General features: G+C 30.4%; 3 protein-coding genes across 3 annotated transcripts; 1 reads left to right on the top strand and 2 right to left on the bottom strand.

Moving 5' to 3' along the window:
* Window positions 1-2,580: 2,580 nt before the first annotated feature.
* Window positions 2,581-4,995, bottom strand: LOC124534697 (conserved oligomeric Golgi complex subunit 5). Its single transcript, XM_047110678.1, has one exon. The coding sequence runs from the start codon at window positions 4,906-4,908 to the stop codon at window positions 2,668-2,670; it is 2,241 nt and encodes a 746-aa protein (XP_046966634.1). The 5' UTR covers window positions 4,909-4,995; the 3' UTR covers window positions 2,581-2,667.
* Window positions 4,996-5,740: 745 nt separating this feature from the next.
* On the bottom strand, window positions 5,741-13,885 carry LOC124534563 (GTPase HRas). The gene is made up of 2 exons (XM_047110471.1): window positions 13,242-13,885; window positions 5,741-10,096 (listed from the first exon to the last, which is right to left on the bottom strand). The coding sequence occupies exons 1-2, from the start codon at window positions 13,635-13,637 to the stop codon at window positions 9,917-9,919; spliced, it is 576 nt and encodes a 191-aa protein (XP_046966427.1). The 5' UTR covers window positions 13,638-13,885; the 3' UTR covers window positions 5,741-9,916.
* Window positions 13,886-14,142: 257 nt separating this feature from the next.
* Window positions 14,143-16,242, top strand: LOC124534564. The gene is made up of 3 exons (XM_047110472.1): window positions 14,143-14,419; window positions 15,597-15,726; window positions 16,117-16,242. Exons 1-3 carry the CDS (start codon window positions 14,334-14,336, stop codon window positions 16,216-16,218), a joined length of 318 nt encoding a protein of 105 aa, XP_046966428.1. The 5' UTR covers window positions 14,143-14,333; the 3' UTR covers window positions 16,219-16,242.

Raw genomic sequence — 16,242 nt, 5'->3', positions numbered from 1 at the left:
GCCGAGAGAAAAATAAACTTTTTTTATTAGTTTTGATTTATGGACCGAAATCCTGGCAACATTTACATTAGTACTTTAATAGTTTTCAATCGATTGAGGTAAATATCGATACTTGTAAGAATCGTTTCAAATACATACACAAATTTTCAAATGACTGCCTTTCTAAGTTTACTTTGGTATTTCCTAATTTTAGTTTTAAGAGTCTTAAGACTAAGTAACTTTATTCTAGATTATCTATATGTTAATTAAAGCCTTAAAATGTATATAGGTTGTAAAAATGTTTATAAATGACATTATTGTTTGTAATAGCGCGCATGTATGTATATAGAATTTGAGTATCTATATTTAATTATACATTAAATATTTTGTTCATTGCATGTTTACGTTGTTTAAAAAAAAGTGAAATGTGTAAATGACGACGCATTTAAAATTAAAGTAAAAGTATGTTTTTTTCTTTTTTAAATTATTCAATGAATGTATACCATACCATATAGTTTGAAAGAGTTCTAATTAGACTCCACGCTAATTCATTGTAGTACTGTACTGTAATAGTATATGCTTATTAGTACTTCGATTCTACGATCTATTTCGATTGGAATAGCCTATACATTGTATAACTCTTTACAGCCGGTTTAGTGTATTCGAATTTTACTCATCCATATTATCAACCCGATTTATAAGCATTTTATAAATGTATTTATTTAAATTTTACACAAATTGGAGTAATAAATATTATGATATTTTATTTGACTACAATTGCGACGGCTGTTTATATAATACAATGTTAATAATTTTCATAAAAAATAGTTTCATTCGTTCGTTCGTTCTTTAATCACATTTGTGAATTGCATAATGTAATAATTGCATGCCTACGTCGTACTATCCATATTTTTTTATTATAAATAAGTTGAACTTGTAATTAAAGTTTTTGTTTTTTTTTTTTTTAATATTCATATGGTGAATGTTGTTATGAATTTATTAAAAAAATAGTATTTATTTTGTTTTTTTTCTTTGCCCTTTAAATGCCTAAATGTATTTTTCTAATTTTAATTATTTTGTTTTTTTTCTTTGCCCTTTACTTTAAATGCCTAAATGTATTTTTCTAATTTTAATTATTTTATTTACAATTTATTTTTTATATAACCATGAAATTCTTGGCAACTATTTTAATACATTTTTTTAAGTGTAAAGAGATGTTTTAAATTGGGCAAGACACGCGACATTTCATGAGTCTTTGAATCATCAACGTTTGGTTAGGTTAGTTACACGTTGTCTGGATGAACATCTGCATGATGTGCATGCGTTTTGATGATATTTCATTGCTTTTTTGAGAAGTAGTTAGTAAAAAAGGCAAAACTTTTAATCTATAACCTAAATAAATAATAAATTAAATGTAGTACTCAAAACCAACAATTATTAGTAGTTAATACTAAAAGTTTGCAAACTTTCGGTTAAATCTGTTGGTGTTTTTTGAAAATGTATCCGATTAACACTTTTTATGAAATTATAATATTAAACATAAACCTCCCTCAATTTACCAACAATATAAAGTAGACTCAGTTCTAAGTCTGATAATTAATATCTGGCCTGGCAGAAATACATGCAATAATAGTAGTTAATACGAAAATAGTGGGACCATATTGAATAACTAAATTTAATATAAAAATATTATTTACATGTATTAAACAATACATAATAATCATTTCTGAATTCTTGGCTAGTTTTATACAAGGTTCAATATTTATCGATTTACATTATAAACTTGTGTATACTACTTGACAAGACGAGTTTCCTCACGATGTTTTACTTCATTAAGCACATGAAAATTCACTGGTGTTTGCTGGATTTGAACCTGCAATTATTGGTTAAGATGCACATGATCTTACCACTGGGACATTAATGCGCAAAATCTCAGTATCAGACAGCGCGTACAGTGGTATAAATACAATTCAATATGCAAGTGTTATTTAGAATCAGTATTTCGATTTAAATTACATACATTTACGACTAATTAACTTGTGTGAAGGGAGTTGAATTGGCTTATAGTTTTTATCTACAATTACTATCATCTGTTAAGATGCACGCGTTCTAACCACTGGGCCATCTCAGTCCGAGCTGAGACCACCAAACCCAGGCAAGCACCACTATATATATGTTGTTGCCTAATTTGTGTATATAATTCATTTCATGCTCGACGGTGAAGGAAAACATCGTGAGGAAACCTGCATGTGTCTAATTTCATCGAAATTCTGCCACATGTGCACTCCACCAACCCGCATTGAAACAGCGTGACGGAATAAGTTCCAAACCCTCTCCTTAATTGAAGAGGAGGCCTTATGTCAGCAGTGGGAAATGTACAGGCTATTACTTTACTTTACTTTACTATTTAGTATGAGTCCTACTAATTTATAATATTCTATAAATTCATATGATGATGAACATAAGTATGTTTGATGTTATAGAGAAGAGTTGGTGAATTGCAGTAAACGGATTTGATCAAGACTGAAGCCATGCCAATCTCATGGATAGTATCCCATTAATAAGAACACTTATTGTTTTGTTTCAACAAATTTTATTTTAATAAATAGTCTATTTTAAGGTGGTGTTTAATTTCTTAAATTCTAATATACATCCTTATTTTAAAAATAATTTCATTATAGCACTAATTTATTTTTTCAAAACTTTTCTACCATCTTCAAGAAGTTGCAGTAACACTGGGTACACCTCATCATATGTGGTGATCTGGTTCTGTCTAATATGATTTTGGTATCTTTGCAGAGAACCCGCTACAAATTCAAGCCTGTCTCTCTCATTTTTATGTGAATCTAGCCATTGAATTAATTTCTGTATATTCCATCCTGCACATGTGTGAGGGGCTAACAGCTGAGGACCTGCATGGGAGAATAGGAACATCATCACCAAAGAGTATGGCAAGGATGCTCCTTCATGCTGACTTTTAGCTACTTCTTGAGGTGTTTTTTCTAAAAGAAGACTTAATGCTTTCAACTGGCGGTAATGATCACCCAACTCTGTCACATCATTTACCAGTGGTGATAATGAAATCTCCAAATGCTTACAGTCTGCCTGAAGTTTAGCACGACCATACTTACTCAATGGTCTGACATTACACACATGTTGAACAAATCTTTCAATGCAGGATTTTGAAATGTCAACACAACACTGATTAAGTGCTGCTTTCTCAGTAAACAGTGATAAATAAATCTCTTTACATCTGGACACAAAGTGCTGCAATTCTTTCATGTAGGGAGAACATGATATATTCTTATTATTTGGATCATCAGCTCTAGTTAAGTCTGGTTCATCATGCATAGTGACGAGAATAAGGTACAGAGAGTTCTTGATTGATTCAGCGAATAGATTGAGTACTGGTAAACTTGAAATATCTTTCAAACTGTTCTGCACTATTTGTACACTTTCCTGTGGTAACATGGAGTTCATATTTGCAAGGACTCGCTTAATTTGTGAAGAGAAATAGTGTAATGCATTGCAAAGATCAGCATTTTTCTGTTGTGAGCTTGTTGGTGCTTCTATAATTTGGGCAACATCACTTTCCATTGACACTCTTTGTTCTGCCTCCACATTCATTTGTTTGATGCTTTTAGCTACACTATTAGCTAAGCTAATGCTTAACTGCTTGTCTCCAAGTGATATACTTAGAGCTTCTGCAATAACTCTTATTGCACTGTCTATTTGATCCATAGTAGGCACCTGGTTCAAGTGCCACATACTTCTCACCGGTTCAAGTAGCTTACCTAAGGATTTTGACAAAAACGAATTCTCCCATTTAGTTAAGCAGGAACGATTCATTTCTAAATTTTTACATTTCAATCTTGAGAGTAAATCATTAAAGCACTTTAAAAGTTTTGGAAAATCAATCTCAACAGATTGATTGACCGTTGAGGAACTCTTTTCTAACTCGTTACTGAAAATTATTGATAGCTCGTGCCAAAAGTTTCTGGCAATGTTTTTGAAATTACCAATGGCATGAAGTTCATTCACAACGTTCTGTAGCATTATTACTTTCATGCAACTGTTGTAAATATCAACTTTAAAGAGCTTATCAATGTTGTCCCAGAGTTTGATTTTGAAATCTTGTGCATTCATAATGTTTGCTTTGCCGGGAGCAGAACGACCTGAACTTGACTTTTTTATTTCTATGGATACCATTTGAACATTGAGTGCAATGCCAATTTCCTTTCTCGTATCTTTGAGGATACAATTCACTGTGCTCTTTATTTGTTCCTCGGTGCATTGTAAATTATGAAATACTTTGAAACATTGAAGTAGCTTTGTCTTATCACCAACCAATAAACTTGACTGTAATAATTCTGTTGAATTCCTTAATAATTCTTTTCTCTGATGGTCAACTTGTTTCAACACATCTTCAAGTAACACTATTCCTTCAAAGTCATAGTCACCTATTAATTCATTAAGTTCAAACAATATCATGGCTTCTTTTGATGGGTTGTCTTTTACTGAACTGAGTTTGCTCCACAGAGTGAGTATTTTAGCGGCATGTCTGAGCAAATTACATGTAACTTGAACACGTTCGAGCATTATCGTTTGACTTTCTAACTCGTAAAAAGGAGTGTGGACCCTTTCCTTGATTTTTTCAGCTCTCTGTAGTAAGACTTGCACTTGGGAACGAACGGATGCTAACATGGTTTCTAGATCGGATATATTGCTTGCTTGGGTAAGGAGATCATTGTGTTTAGCAAGAACCTGCGTTTCTAAGTTTTTTGTTAACTTATCGATGCCTTGAGTCAGTTTAGTTACTTGTTCGGTGACTGATATGTTCTCACCTACCAGAGGTTTAACTGAATCTACTAGAAACTTGCTATAGAACTCATCATTCTCTATTTCTACACACACGTCTATAGCCTCCATTACGAACTACAGTTTATTTGATTTTCTTTCCAAAAAGTTTGATTAATTGTCGGCAAATAAAGAAAAACATCAGTCTAAAAATCTAATAACAACGTCATCTTTCATTTAATTTTGACAAATTAATACTTTGACAGATGTAAAGTTGAGTTAAAGAGTCCTCTACACAATAACAGATTAGGAACAAGTAAAAACCATTAAAAATAAATTAATTAAATTCCATGAAATTAAAAATGCGTATTTAGTTTTCCATAAAGAAATTCTGGATTCTAGAGCTCGAATTATTAGTCCAAGTCGGAATCTGGCAATTAAAAACTAACAAACGTCTGTGTAAATTAGTTCTTATTTTAAATAGGACCTCTTGTTGATACATATTCTCAGATAATTTAGCACTTTATTCTATCTATTTTTAATTTAAGCTGGCTTATCAAGTTTTTTAAAATTACGGGTTTAATTAAATCCAATAAAAATTTCAGATTGAAGAATTTCTTTCATGTTAAAATTATACTTATAGGCCATTATTAAAATTTTTTGTAATACGTAACGGGAAATTTAATTTCTATTTACTGGACACTTCAAAAGTTTATAATATTTACAAGATATAACTTAATAATTTACAATTCCTTTGATTTATAAATTTAAATAAAAAAATTAAAGCAACTGATGTTTAATTGTATTTTGTGGGGTTCTTGGGCACGAAAGTGATAAATGAATAAACAATGTTTGGCTTAAGAATTTTTCTTTACTTTTGAAATAATATATAAACAATTATAAAGGGATTTGAATTATATGTCAATGAGTTATAATAGATGTTGAATATAATAAAAAAAACGAGTCATTTTTGCCAATTTTATTTATGTCGATTAGCACATACGACTGTTGTGCTATTTTTACAGATATTCAATTAAATTACCTACTATTTCAAACAATTGTGCAGTAGCATCAGACCTGATGATTTCAATAGGAATAGATGACATATAATGAAAAATATAATATTTATTGTTGTACAGATTGCATATAAATCATCTTAACAAAACTATAAAAAATAATCACATAAAACCGTTTACATCTTTCCATGGCAAAAATTCTCAGGCGACTTCCCATTGGCAGCTTGCTTCAAAATGATTTAATGTAACACATTTCTAAACTAAGGTACACAATAATTATTATAACTTAAATCTAAACAAAACTGTCAAATCATAAAATTAAATGTTTGTATAAAAATTCGTTTGTTTTCATTGTACCTATTTTCTATGTGACTATACGTATTTGTAAGGTGATAAAGTCACCGATGAAATAATTAATCTTATTTTCTATAATAAAAATTAAATTCATTTCAAAAGATAGTGATTAATAAAAAAAAAAATCTAACTACATTTAAAAATATTAACAATTTTATAGAGTTGGCAAAACGGGGTATAGGTCAATAGTACATAAGGCTGTGCGCTTTTATTGTACAAATGATTTTGATAGCTCGTTTCCTTACTTTTATATTTATTAGTTATAATGAAACAGTTACTATGCATAAAGAAAAAAAAAATTAAATTCATTCAATTTACAAAAACAAAATCATTCACTCAGTTCATAGCTATAATTGCTTCGTTCATAGATCGCGTAAGTCGTAGAAAAGGATTTATTAAAGACAATTTTAGTTGAGCTTTGATAATCAAAGTTAAGTATTTTATAATAATGTCGTAGGGTTGTTGTCCTGGATTGAATCAGTTATTTCAATAACATACTAAAAAACGCATTCACTGAGATTAGTAGTAATTACAGATACATAATATTGGACAAATTTATTACTTTGTAAACTTCATTTAGCAAATTTGACAATCACTCTACGACATTTGTGGCATACTAAAATGGTACAGAGTATCTACATAACACGATCGTGGCTACTAGTGCACCCACAGTATATGTTTAGTTTAGTCTTGTAGAATACATTCAACAACTTACAAACATTAAGAAAATATAAAATGTTATTAATGTATTTATAATTTTTAAACATCGTTTCAATAATTTACGATATGAGAAGCTAGCATACGTTGCATAATTTGTTGCTTATATTAACAATTTTTAATTATTTCTGAACTATTAATTTTGACTGAAAATGTATAATTAATATACATTCAGAAATAATGTACATTTATTGAATATAGTTTATTGATTATATGTATGTTTTGACAGTGAAAGTAAGGCGAAGTATTTCATGTAAGTGTCTATCGAAATATATCAAATAAGGCTTCCATATATTGCCTTAAAGGCGCTGAAGCTAGAGGGTATTAGATATCAATACGTTTACATTTATTAATTGCAATTTTTAATGTTTCAACCTCTAGCTCAGGCAGCGCCGTCTGCATTTCATACATTTTGTGAAACACTTCTTTTCATTTCAAATTTATTTTCCTCTACTCTCTATAATTCTATGTCACATGCATTAAGGCGGCGCTAGATATAAACTCGAGCTTTCAATGATACGAAACGCAATACTAAGTTCATAGAACTCCAAGTAATGGAATTAAAACTTCGTCGAATATCTTGCTATATATACTAAGAATTTGATACATCTTAAGATATTTATGAAACACTTTATTTATTGCGGTAAAATAGCTGGCAGTATTTCACCGTCCATTTACAGCCATATAATTTTAACAAAATCAGACATTATACAAACATCATACATTTTATAATGTTGTTTATGGTATTACATTACATTGTATTCGAAAACCTTTTTATACGAGGTTATATAATATTGTTTATAAATAACATCGGCGAATTATTACATCTAAAATGGCAACACAGTGGTTTATATATTTATAAAATAATTGCATGCCATCTTGGAGAATGTAATAAACTCAATTTTGTAATATTATGTAGCTGCGAATTATCGATAAGCATTTGATTTATGTTGTTACACGGACGCGATTTGCATAGAGGAGAAATATGGAAATATATATTTCACTTGATAGTGTGAAATACCCTAAAGTATACAAAGTTTCAGAGATCAGCTCGAAACATAGAAAAATCTAGGCAGTGACTGAAAACAATGTAATTAATGCAACTTATGTCAAATGAAATCTAGAACTATTAGTAGAAGATTGCGCACAACCATGGCTTTAGCACCTACCTCTTCAAAATACTTGACTTAAATCAAAACTGTGAAAAAACGATAAAGTTGTTAGATATTATTTATCTGTGCTAGTCTATTTCTATTTTGTGGATTTAAATCCCGTTTTATACAAAGAGTTATGAGTAAAAATTGCGTATTCTAGAGTTAATTCTGGCTCAGTAAATCCAATATACTTAGAAAAGTTATAATATTATACTTAGCAAAAAAAAAATCTAGTTCATTAGGTAATATTTTCTTGCAAATATGCAGATTGCAGCGATCACTGTGGCATTACAGTTTGTTAAGACTCGACGTATATTTTGAGAATCTTAGCAAACAAATTGATCGTATTCAAATATCAAATAATTTATTATAAATTTAGATGAAGAAGAAAGCGTTTAAAAACAAAGTCTATTCACTTATATATTTTACTCACCTAATAACATCTGCATTCATCAGCACTTAACATTTCTAAATTGATATATCACTATCTAGTAACGTATGAATGAATAGCGAAAGCTTATAACTATTAATTTGAAAGTAGGTATCCCTCTTCTTAAAAATTCAATTAGTATAAAAATACGCGAAAAAAATCTTTCAACTATCTTTACATAATAATCCATTTCAATGTATTTTATACAAAATGTAAACAAAATAAAAACTAACACAAGTCCCAAAACAATTTTTCACTACGTATCCACTTACATAGATAATAAATCTGTAAAGTTAATATCTCATGTTAAAACTACTCATAAGAAAGAGATAGTAGTGTTTGTTTTTGTAATCTTAACATATTAGGGATATGTCTTAACATATTATGAGAATAGTAATCAGTAATATTTTAAAATTATTTCAACAATTTTCACGGGACACAAGTTCTACGGTCTCGATAAGATTACATAGGAATGAATTAACCGAAAGTTTTGCTATAAATTTAAAAGAAAAGCGATTGCGGCCAATAATTTTCTGGAACATTAAAAAAAGGAATACAGGCAATGCGGGATTATTCTATATATTTACGAGCTATTTATTTAGCTAGCAACTTATATTAGCATTCTTGCCCGCCATTATATCTGAATAATAGACAGTTATTGGCCGCTATTTTTTCATCTTTACAAGATAACTTTTTGAGGTTATAAGTTCGCGACGGTTTCGTTACTTTTCTATTTATCGTCGAATATTCCGTCTCGTCAGCTATGCTAAGCCACGCATCCCAATAAATTATGCTTCAAAATATATTGATACAATACATTTATATATAATTTCTATAGACAGTGGGTAACATGAAGTAAAATATATTATAAATAGTCGCTGCAATGTCGAGTCGATGTAATTGATTATATAAGTATAAAATATTAACTCCAGACAAGTGGTTTTATTATAGTTTTATTTGTTTATACATGATGTACAATTTATACTGAAATGGATTGTAGATGTTATCATTTGTTGAGATTTACTAAGTTATCAAACATTGTAGGTAGTTGATATTTAATTGGAATTTATTATAAAATACCTATTAATATGTTATGTATTTGTGATATTTTCTATTAATGATGGATAACTTTGTAAGATCAAATAAGAGATATTTATGAGATATATACAATAGGGTGTTATTTAGATTCTGCATTTGAAATAAAAAAATGAAGTGGCAAATATTTATATATCCATTGGGAAACAGATAATGTAATGAATTTAATTACTTTGAGTGTTATGAAAAAAAAAAATCTTTCTTAACAATAAATGGCACTATTATGACATGAGAACGTCAAATGCAGAGCTAAATAAGACCACTTGGTATACAATATTATTAAATTATCAACATTTGATAAGGGAGCTATAAAAAGGGAAACTCCAAAGTGTCGAAGTCAAATTAGAAATATCCATAAAACTTAGCATCTTAATTTAAATAAGTGTACATTTAAAAGTACGCCGGGATCCGAGTTTGTTCCCTCTTCTGTATTTCTTACCGCGGCTCTCTTTGTCCTTGCGTATCTCCCGGACTAGAGTGTAGAAGGCATCGTCTACGCCCATACGTGTTTTTGCTGATGTTTCTACGAATGGTACACCGTAACTTCGCGCCACCTGAAATTTCAAACAATTAAACTGTTAAAATAAACACTCATAATAATCATTTTTTACTTACTTACTTTTACCATTTTTAGGAAACTACATGATAACAATAAAAATAGATAACTACTTGAATATATATTCGACAAGCATAACTTGAGTGTTTTGAAATGGGATATGTAATCTAAATACCTAATAATCATCTCATAATGACACAGACATTTTAAAACAAAGTACAGTAATATTTTAATTGTTACAAATTGCATTCACATGTTTGCTTCGTTGAATATAATTAATTTATTGTCTACAACTGATGCAACTGACTCACATCAACAATTTATAAACTTTATATAACTTCCTATTCTCTTTCAGTTATATATTATGACACATGAACAGTGTTTAGAAATACACCTAAAATTATATAACCACCTTAACAATTGCAGAATTTTTCTACAAAAGTTCGGTTATTTTCAGAAATTACAAAAGTAATATTAAATATTTTTTTTGTTCGTGTAATCTATGTAGTATATTTATGAGAATATTATAGTAAAAAGTAGTAGGATGTACATCTGGAGCCATTCTCAACTTAGAATAGCTTGCTGCATAGTAGATATCATCGCTTTTAGGTGCGTGCAAAAACTGATGCACTCACTAATAGTATTGTCATAATCCAATGGAACAAAATCGGACATTGAAGAGAATTTACAGGGAGGACAAATGTTCCTGGCAACCCCCAAACATTTTTTATACTTCCTAGCAAAAAACTCATTAACTTTTCATTGACCCGATCCAGTGTATGAACTTTGGACTTGCCTTATAGATTACAAGGCATGTCTGAAGTTCAAATCTTAGGTATAGATTTAATAAAAATATTAGAGATAATATTTAATAACCACTAAAACCAATGTTGGAGAAAGCAAAAACTAAATATAAATGCTTTATCATTGCTGATATGTCGCACATTCACATTTATTTACTTAGATTTAACAGTATTAGTTACAGCACAGAAGTACAAGAAATTGTCATGATGATTCATATTCTTTACTTTTTTACTGATGATTGTACTGTTAGTATTCAAGTTTCATCTGAATTTTGTCTTTACTGGAATATTAAAGTATCTATTTGTAGTTTCTTTGTTCATCTTATTACTATTATTCATTTAATCTTACACAAAGATATTTGGAAACTTTATAGTAAATAAGCTTTTATGTAGTTGCAAGGCTTTGTGAAATCCACCTGAATAGCTACAACTAAATCATTACTTATTCTAATACCAAAAAGAAATACAATGTTTTGTTGAGATACCATTTCAAACATGAGTAAGCAATTTTGTGGGTAAAGAGATATAAAATCTTAAGAGTTATCATTTACTGGTATAATTTTAGGCATGTTTATAAGGACAATTACTACGAAGTGTGACTTTAAATTGAATTTAATATAAAATTTAGTAATGATTTAATCCATTTATTCTTAATTAATGTAAAAACTATTATACTGAACAATGAATTTCATTTAAATTATATATAGTAACAAAATCCACTTATCTTTGTATTTAGTGGCTATACATTTTTACCACTAATTCAGGAATATGTGAAATGATATCAAGTCTAGACGAAATTATAGATATCATTGTATAGCATCTAAGTAAGGTGAGAGGTTTCACAGTCCCAGATTTTGCTTTGTTAACTTTTTTTAAGTATAAAATCTAGTATTCTCTTTGTTTCTATGAATCTATTATGCAGTTTTTTTTTATGATTGCCATTATAAAAGATACAGATCAGTTTTAATGTTTATTTTATATCCTACATCTTATATCCTATTTCTTGGTTTGTTACTGTATAAAGAGATGACTCAGGATGAGCCACAATTATTAATTTCAATATAAATATAGGAATAGAAAAAGAAAAGGTTTAATGTGCCCTTAAATACAGGAAATATCAATTTAATGTTCCATTTTCAGATATTTTGTGGAAACAATATTGGGAAATTTAATAAAAATACAGCAATACAGTCTATTATAGTTTTTTATACAAACTTTATATCTTGATTAATTCACTATTTAGATCTATGAGATTTTTTGACTACTTCAAATTAATTAATTAAAAAAACAGCAAAATTTCTTTTTTTTCCAGAGATAGTTTACTAACTCAGTTCTTTGGAAAATTATAATATTGCAATATTTGTAGAACTTAAGTTTAAGTGTTGTAAATATACTTGTGATCTACTTAAATGTCGTACATATAGTAACAAGAAAAGAAGTATTGTTCTTTTTCTTACTCTTTATACTTTCTCAATTGTACTGGAGATAAAAGTTGTAATTTAGAATAAATGGAGTTTCGTTTAAAACCTTGTAGTTATTTATGACTGCCTTAAAACTTCACCAATTTGTATTAAGAATCCCCAATTGTCAAGGTGACTGTGACATTGTTAAACAATACAAGCTCATGACAACATAAGTGTGTTTCTAATAGCATTATATTCAATTTTTAGGATGCATATACTAGTTATAGGTGGTTGCCAAGGGCAGTTTCCCATTCAGTTCCCCTCCTGTGTAAGGGATGATCATCAGCTGTTAGGCATATAAAACTGTCTGTCGTTCTTTGGAGTGCATGGTTTGGCCATTAAAGAGGAATAGACAGTTACATTTGCATTTATAATATAAGTCTAGATAAGGGAAGTATAGTTATTATAGTAGTCATATACCCTAGTATTAACTGTACTTTGACTCACTATATACCATTGTATTGTTTGTTAAAAATACATAAATAAATAATAGTTATTTATGCAGTATTTATGCCTATAAATACTTTGCAGATATGTTGTATCTATATAATTTGTAAAATATTTTTATCTACAAGTAAATTTTCATTGTTTTAGATTATACAAATCATTCACTAAATCAGAAGATTCAGGTACTACTGATGGCCATTGATTTGGTTATTTTGCTATAAGATGTAACTGTATGACATATTCAAATTTGAACTAATGTTAGTGTTACAGCTATGTTCTCTGTTTCATTGTCAGATCTGAATTTGAGAGCAGCTAGGAGTATTTGGTAAAGTAAATAACATAATAGACATGTGTTTAAGTTAGAGTATTACTTTGTTTGAACAGTTAAGAGTAATGTCACCATGGTATAATAATAAACAAACAGTCGTACCTCTCGCGCTTGCGTCATGTCGACAGCCCATGCCTGAAGGTCGCACTTGTTACCTACTAACACCATCGGCACTTCTTCCGCGTCCTTCACTCGCTTTATCTGCTCTCTGTACGATCCAATGTCCTCGAAACTCTTAGCACTATTCACCGCGAACACCAACAAGAACCCCTCCCCGGTCCGCATGTACTGGTCCCTCATAGCGGAGTACTCCTCTTGACCCGCCGTATCCAATATATCTAACAGACACGTCTCCCCATCTATAACCACTTGTTTCCTATACGAATCCTCGATCGTTGGATCGTACTCATCCACGAAATGATTTTGAATCAGCTGTATAGTCAATGCGGATTTACCGACGCCACCAGCCCCTACCACCACTAACTTGTACTCGGTCATTTTGCGACGAGATAGTAGGAATATTTTTCGTAACACTAAACGTCACTGGTACACTAAGAAACAACGCCCCAGACCGACGCGCCACACCTTTGATATTACTCACATCGGCATGGCTGTCACGACCTGTTATGTATGTTATTGCACTCACTGTACCCGTAAAACGGCTAATTAATGTATTATTAGAGTCAAATGCAATAAATAACAATGAGGCAGTTCACTCACCCTTCTACCACAGACTAAGTAGACTATATTTACACGTGACATAACAGAATGAAAAGATTTGTACCTATTTGCTTTAAATTTAAATATAATATAAAATAATATATACAATTATTTAGTTTTAATAATTGAAATTCATGAAAGCCTTTGCTCATTTTTAATATAATGCATTATGGTTTTAATTTATATCATGAGTTTAAAATAATATTTTTCAAGTGCACTTAACTGTTAATATAGTTCGACATACAGTTTTAAGATGGCGCTGTATCAAATAAAAATGATTAATGTCTTCTTTTAAATTTATTATCCCTTACGCAAAACATTATATAGAACAGACGTTACTTTAAAAAAAGAAGAAAAATAACTGACATATTCTGATAATTATTTTATGTAGAAATAAGAACAGAGCATTACAAACATTTTACAAAGAGATAGTAAAATATTAAATTATTTAGTTTTTCTTAACATATTTTGGATATGTCAACAGAAAACCAAGAAGATGAGGGGGATCCCGAAGCTTTGGAAGAAGCGGGTATACTCGAAGCAGATGTCGGTGCTAATTTGTAAGTTAATTAATTCATAGCTTCAATTTCATAGCTTTGTTTTGAACACTCGTGTTCTTATAAATGAAGATATTTGTTATTTTTTGAGTTCATCATAACTTTCTTACGGCGGTTCTTCTCAGTTCTGAGATGTTTCTTTCCTAAACGGTGGCAGAAATTTGACGGTAAATAAGAATTAATTTATGCTTAATAAATATTTATGAATTCGAATGTTCAAATTAACAATAATTGAAGCTTTATGTTCTTGAAAATGAAATTTTATACGCATTGAAAGAACACTGACCACCATGCCAATGAGCCCAAAATATCAGCTTCACAATTGCACTTTTCTGAGGACGGAAGTGGTCACTAGTGCTATTAACTTACGACCCTGTCAGTAACACGATAATATCCATGAAGCTCAAATATTAATTACCAGCTTTAGTTAGTGTTTTTTTGGTCTATGTTTCCATAAGTTCTGTCAGCGATGGAGAAAAAGAGTTTTGAAGCAAGGATGACTTCGGTCACTCCATATTTTGACGCTCTCAGCTCAAAACCTGATGATGCAGAGACTTCAACTATAGTGTATAATTATGAGCTCAACTTCTGATATTAACGATAATTATGCTAACTACTTAGCCTAAGAAATATACGAGGAGACCGATTAATGGAGATTTCTGATAATGAACATGTTCTCGTGACTATGTAACCTTTACTAAATTGACTCTAACCGGAAGTGATGGCCATATTTCGTAAATACCTCCTAAAGAAATACTTTATAGAAAACCTTCTAAACTTGACCGACGTTTCGTTTCAGCCAAGATGACCTTAGAATTTGTAGACTTATAAGGAAGTATATAGTATATATACTAACAAGGCAATCACAAACTCGTTCGTAATAAAATCACAAATTTTTTTATGTATTTAACCACCTAAAATACAATATACATAATCGGAAAGTATTTTTATTTATGTTTCTTAAACATTAAAAAAAAACAAATTCTTGGCTTGCTCAAAGCCCTAGCTTTGATCAAACCCGTCTGGGTAGGTACCACCCATTCTTCGATCTGCTTTAGAACAACTCATTCGATTCATTAATTTATTCGATCGAATAATTTTATGTACGATATAAAATAGGGATGTCGTGCTTCGTTTACTATTAATATAATTTTTGTCGTATATTTTATACGTACCCCAGCGATCAGCAGCTTGCCGGTATAGACCCTAAATTGAAGATCAATATGGACCCGCAAGCTCACAGCCACCTCCGACCTGAGATGATGTTCATTCGAGAGGAATTACGCCAAGCGAAACAACAGACCTTGGCGGTGAGTATCCATAAAACAAAATGGTGCAAGCACTAATTATTTTAGTAGCATTGGATTGATTTGACTGATTTGATATGTGGTGTCAAAAGTGTATGTAAAACATATATAGCCTATATGTTTTATTTGTTTTCTCTTTTTGGTGTACAATAAAGTATAAAATAGAACTGCATTCTGGGGAGGGTCGCGTATATAATCTGCCCGATGCTAAGTGGGACATAGGGTACTTTAACAAAAAAAATTCATCGTCACATCGTCAATGCGGTGCCAAATTTGGGAATTAATTTACCAGTACTATGAGTTTGGTTTGTAGTTTTTAATGTTAATTTTCAGTTGAGTGCTATTGACGTAAATTTCGATCAGAAATATAAAGCTGATTTATTAATATTTAAGGTGCGCCGCACAGCGCTGAAGAAACTACTTCTGAAGGACGCGTTGCAGGAAGACTGTGAGCTAAGGAACATAGGCTTAAGTTACGCGCCTCCAGATCCTTGACTTATAAATAAACAATTGTTTTAC

Source organism: Vanessa cardui, chromosome 13, assembly GCF_905220365.1.
Source record: "Vanessa cardui chromosome 13, ilVanCard2.1, whole genome shotgun sequence".
NCBI classification, from domain to species: Eukaryota; Metazoa; Arthropoda; class Insecta; order Lepidoptera; family Nymphalidae; genus Vanessa; species Vanessa cardui.
Note: the sequence above shows the minus strand (reverse complement) of the source record. Positions and strands in the feature narration are given on the sequence as shown.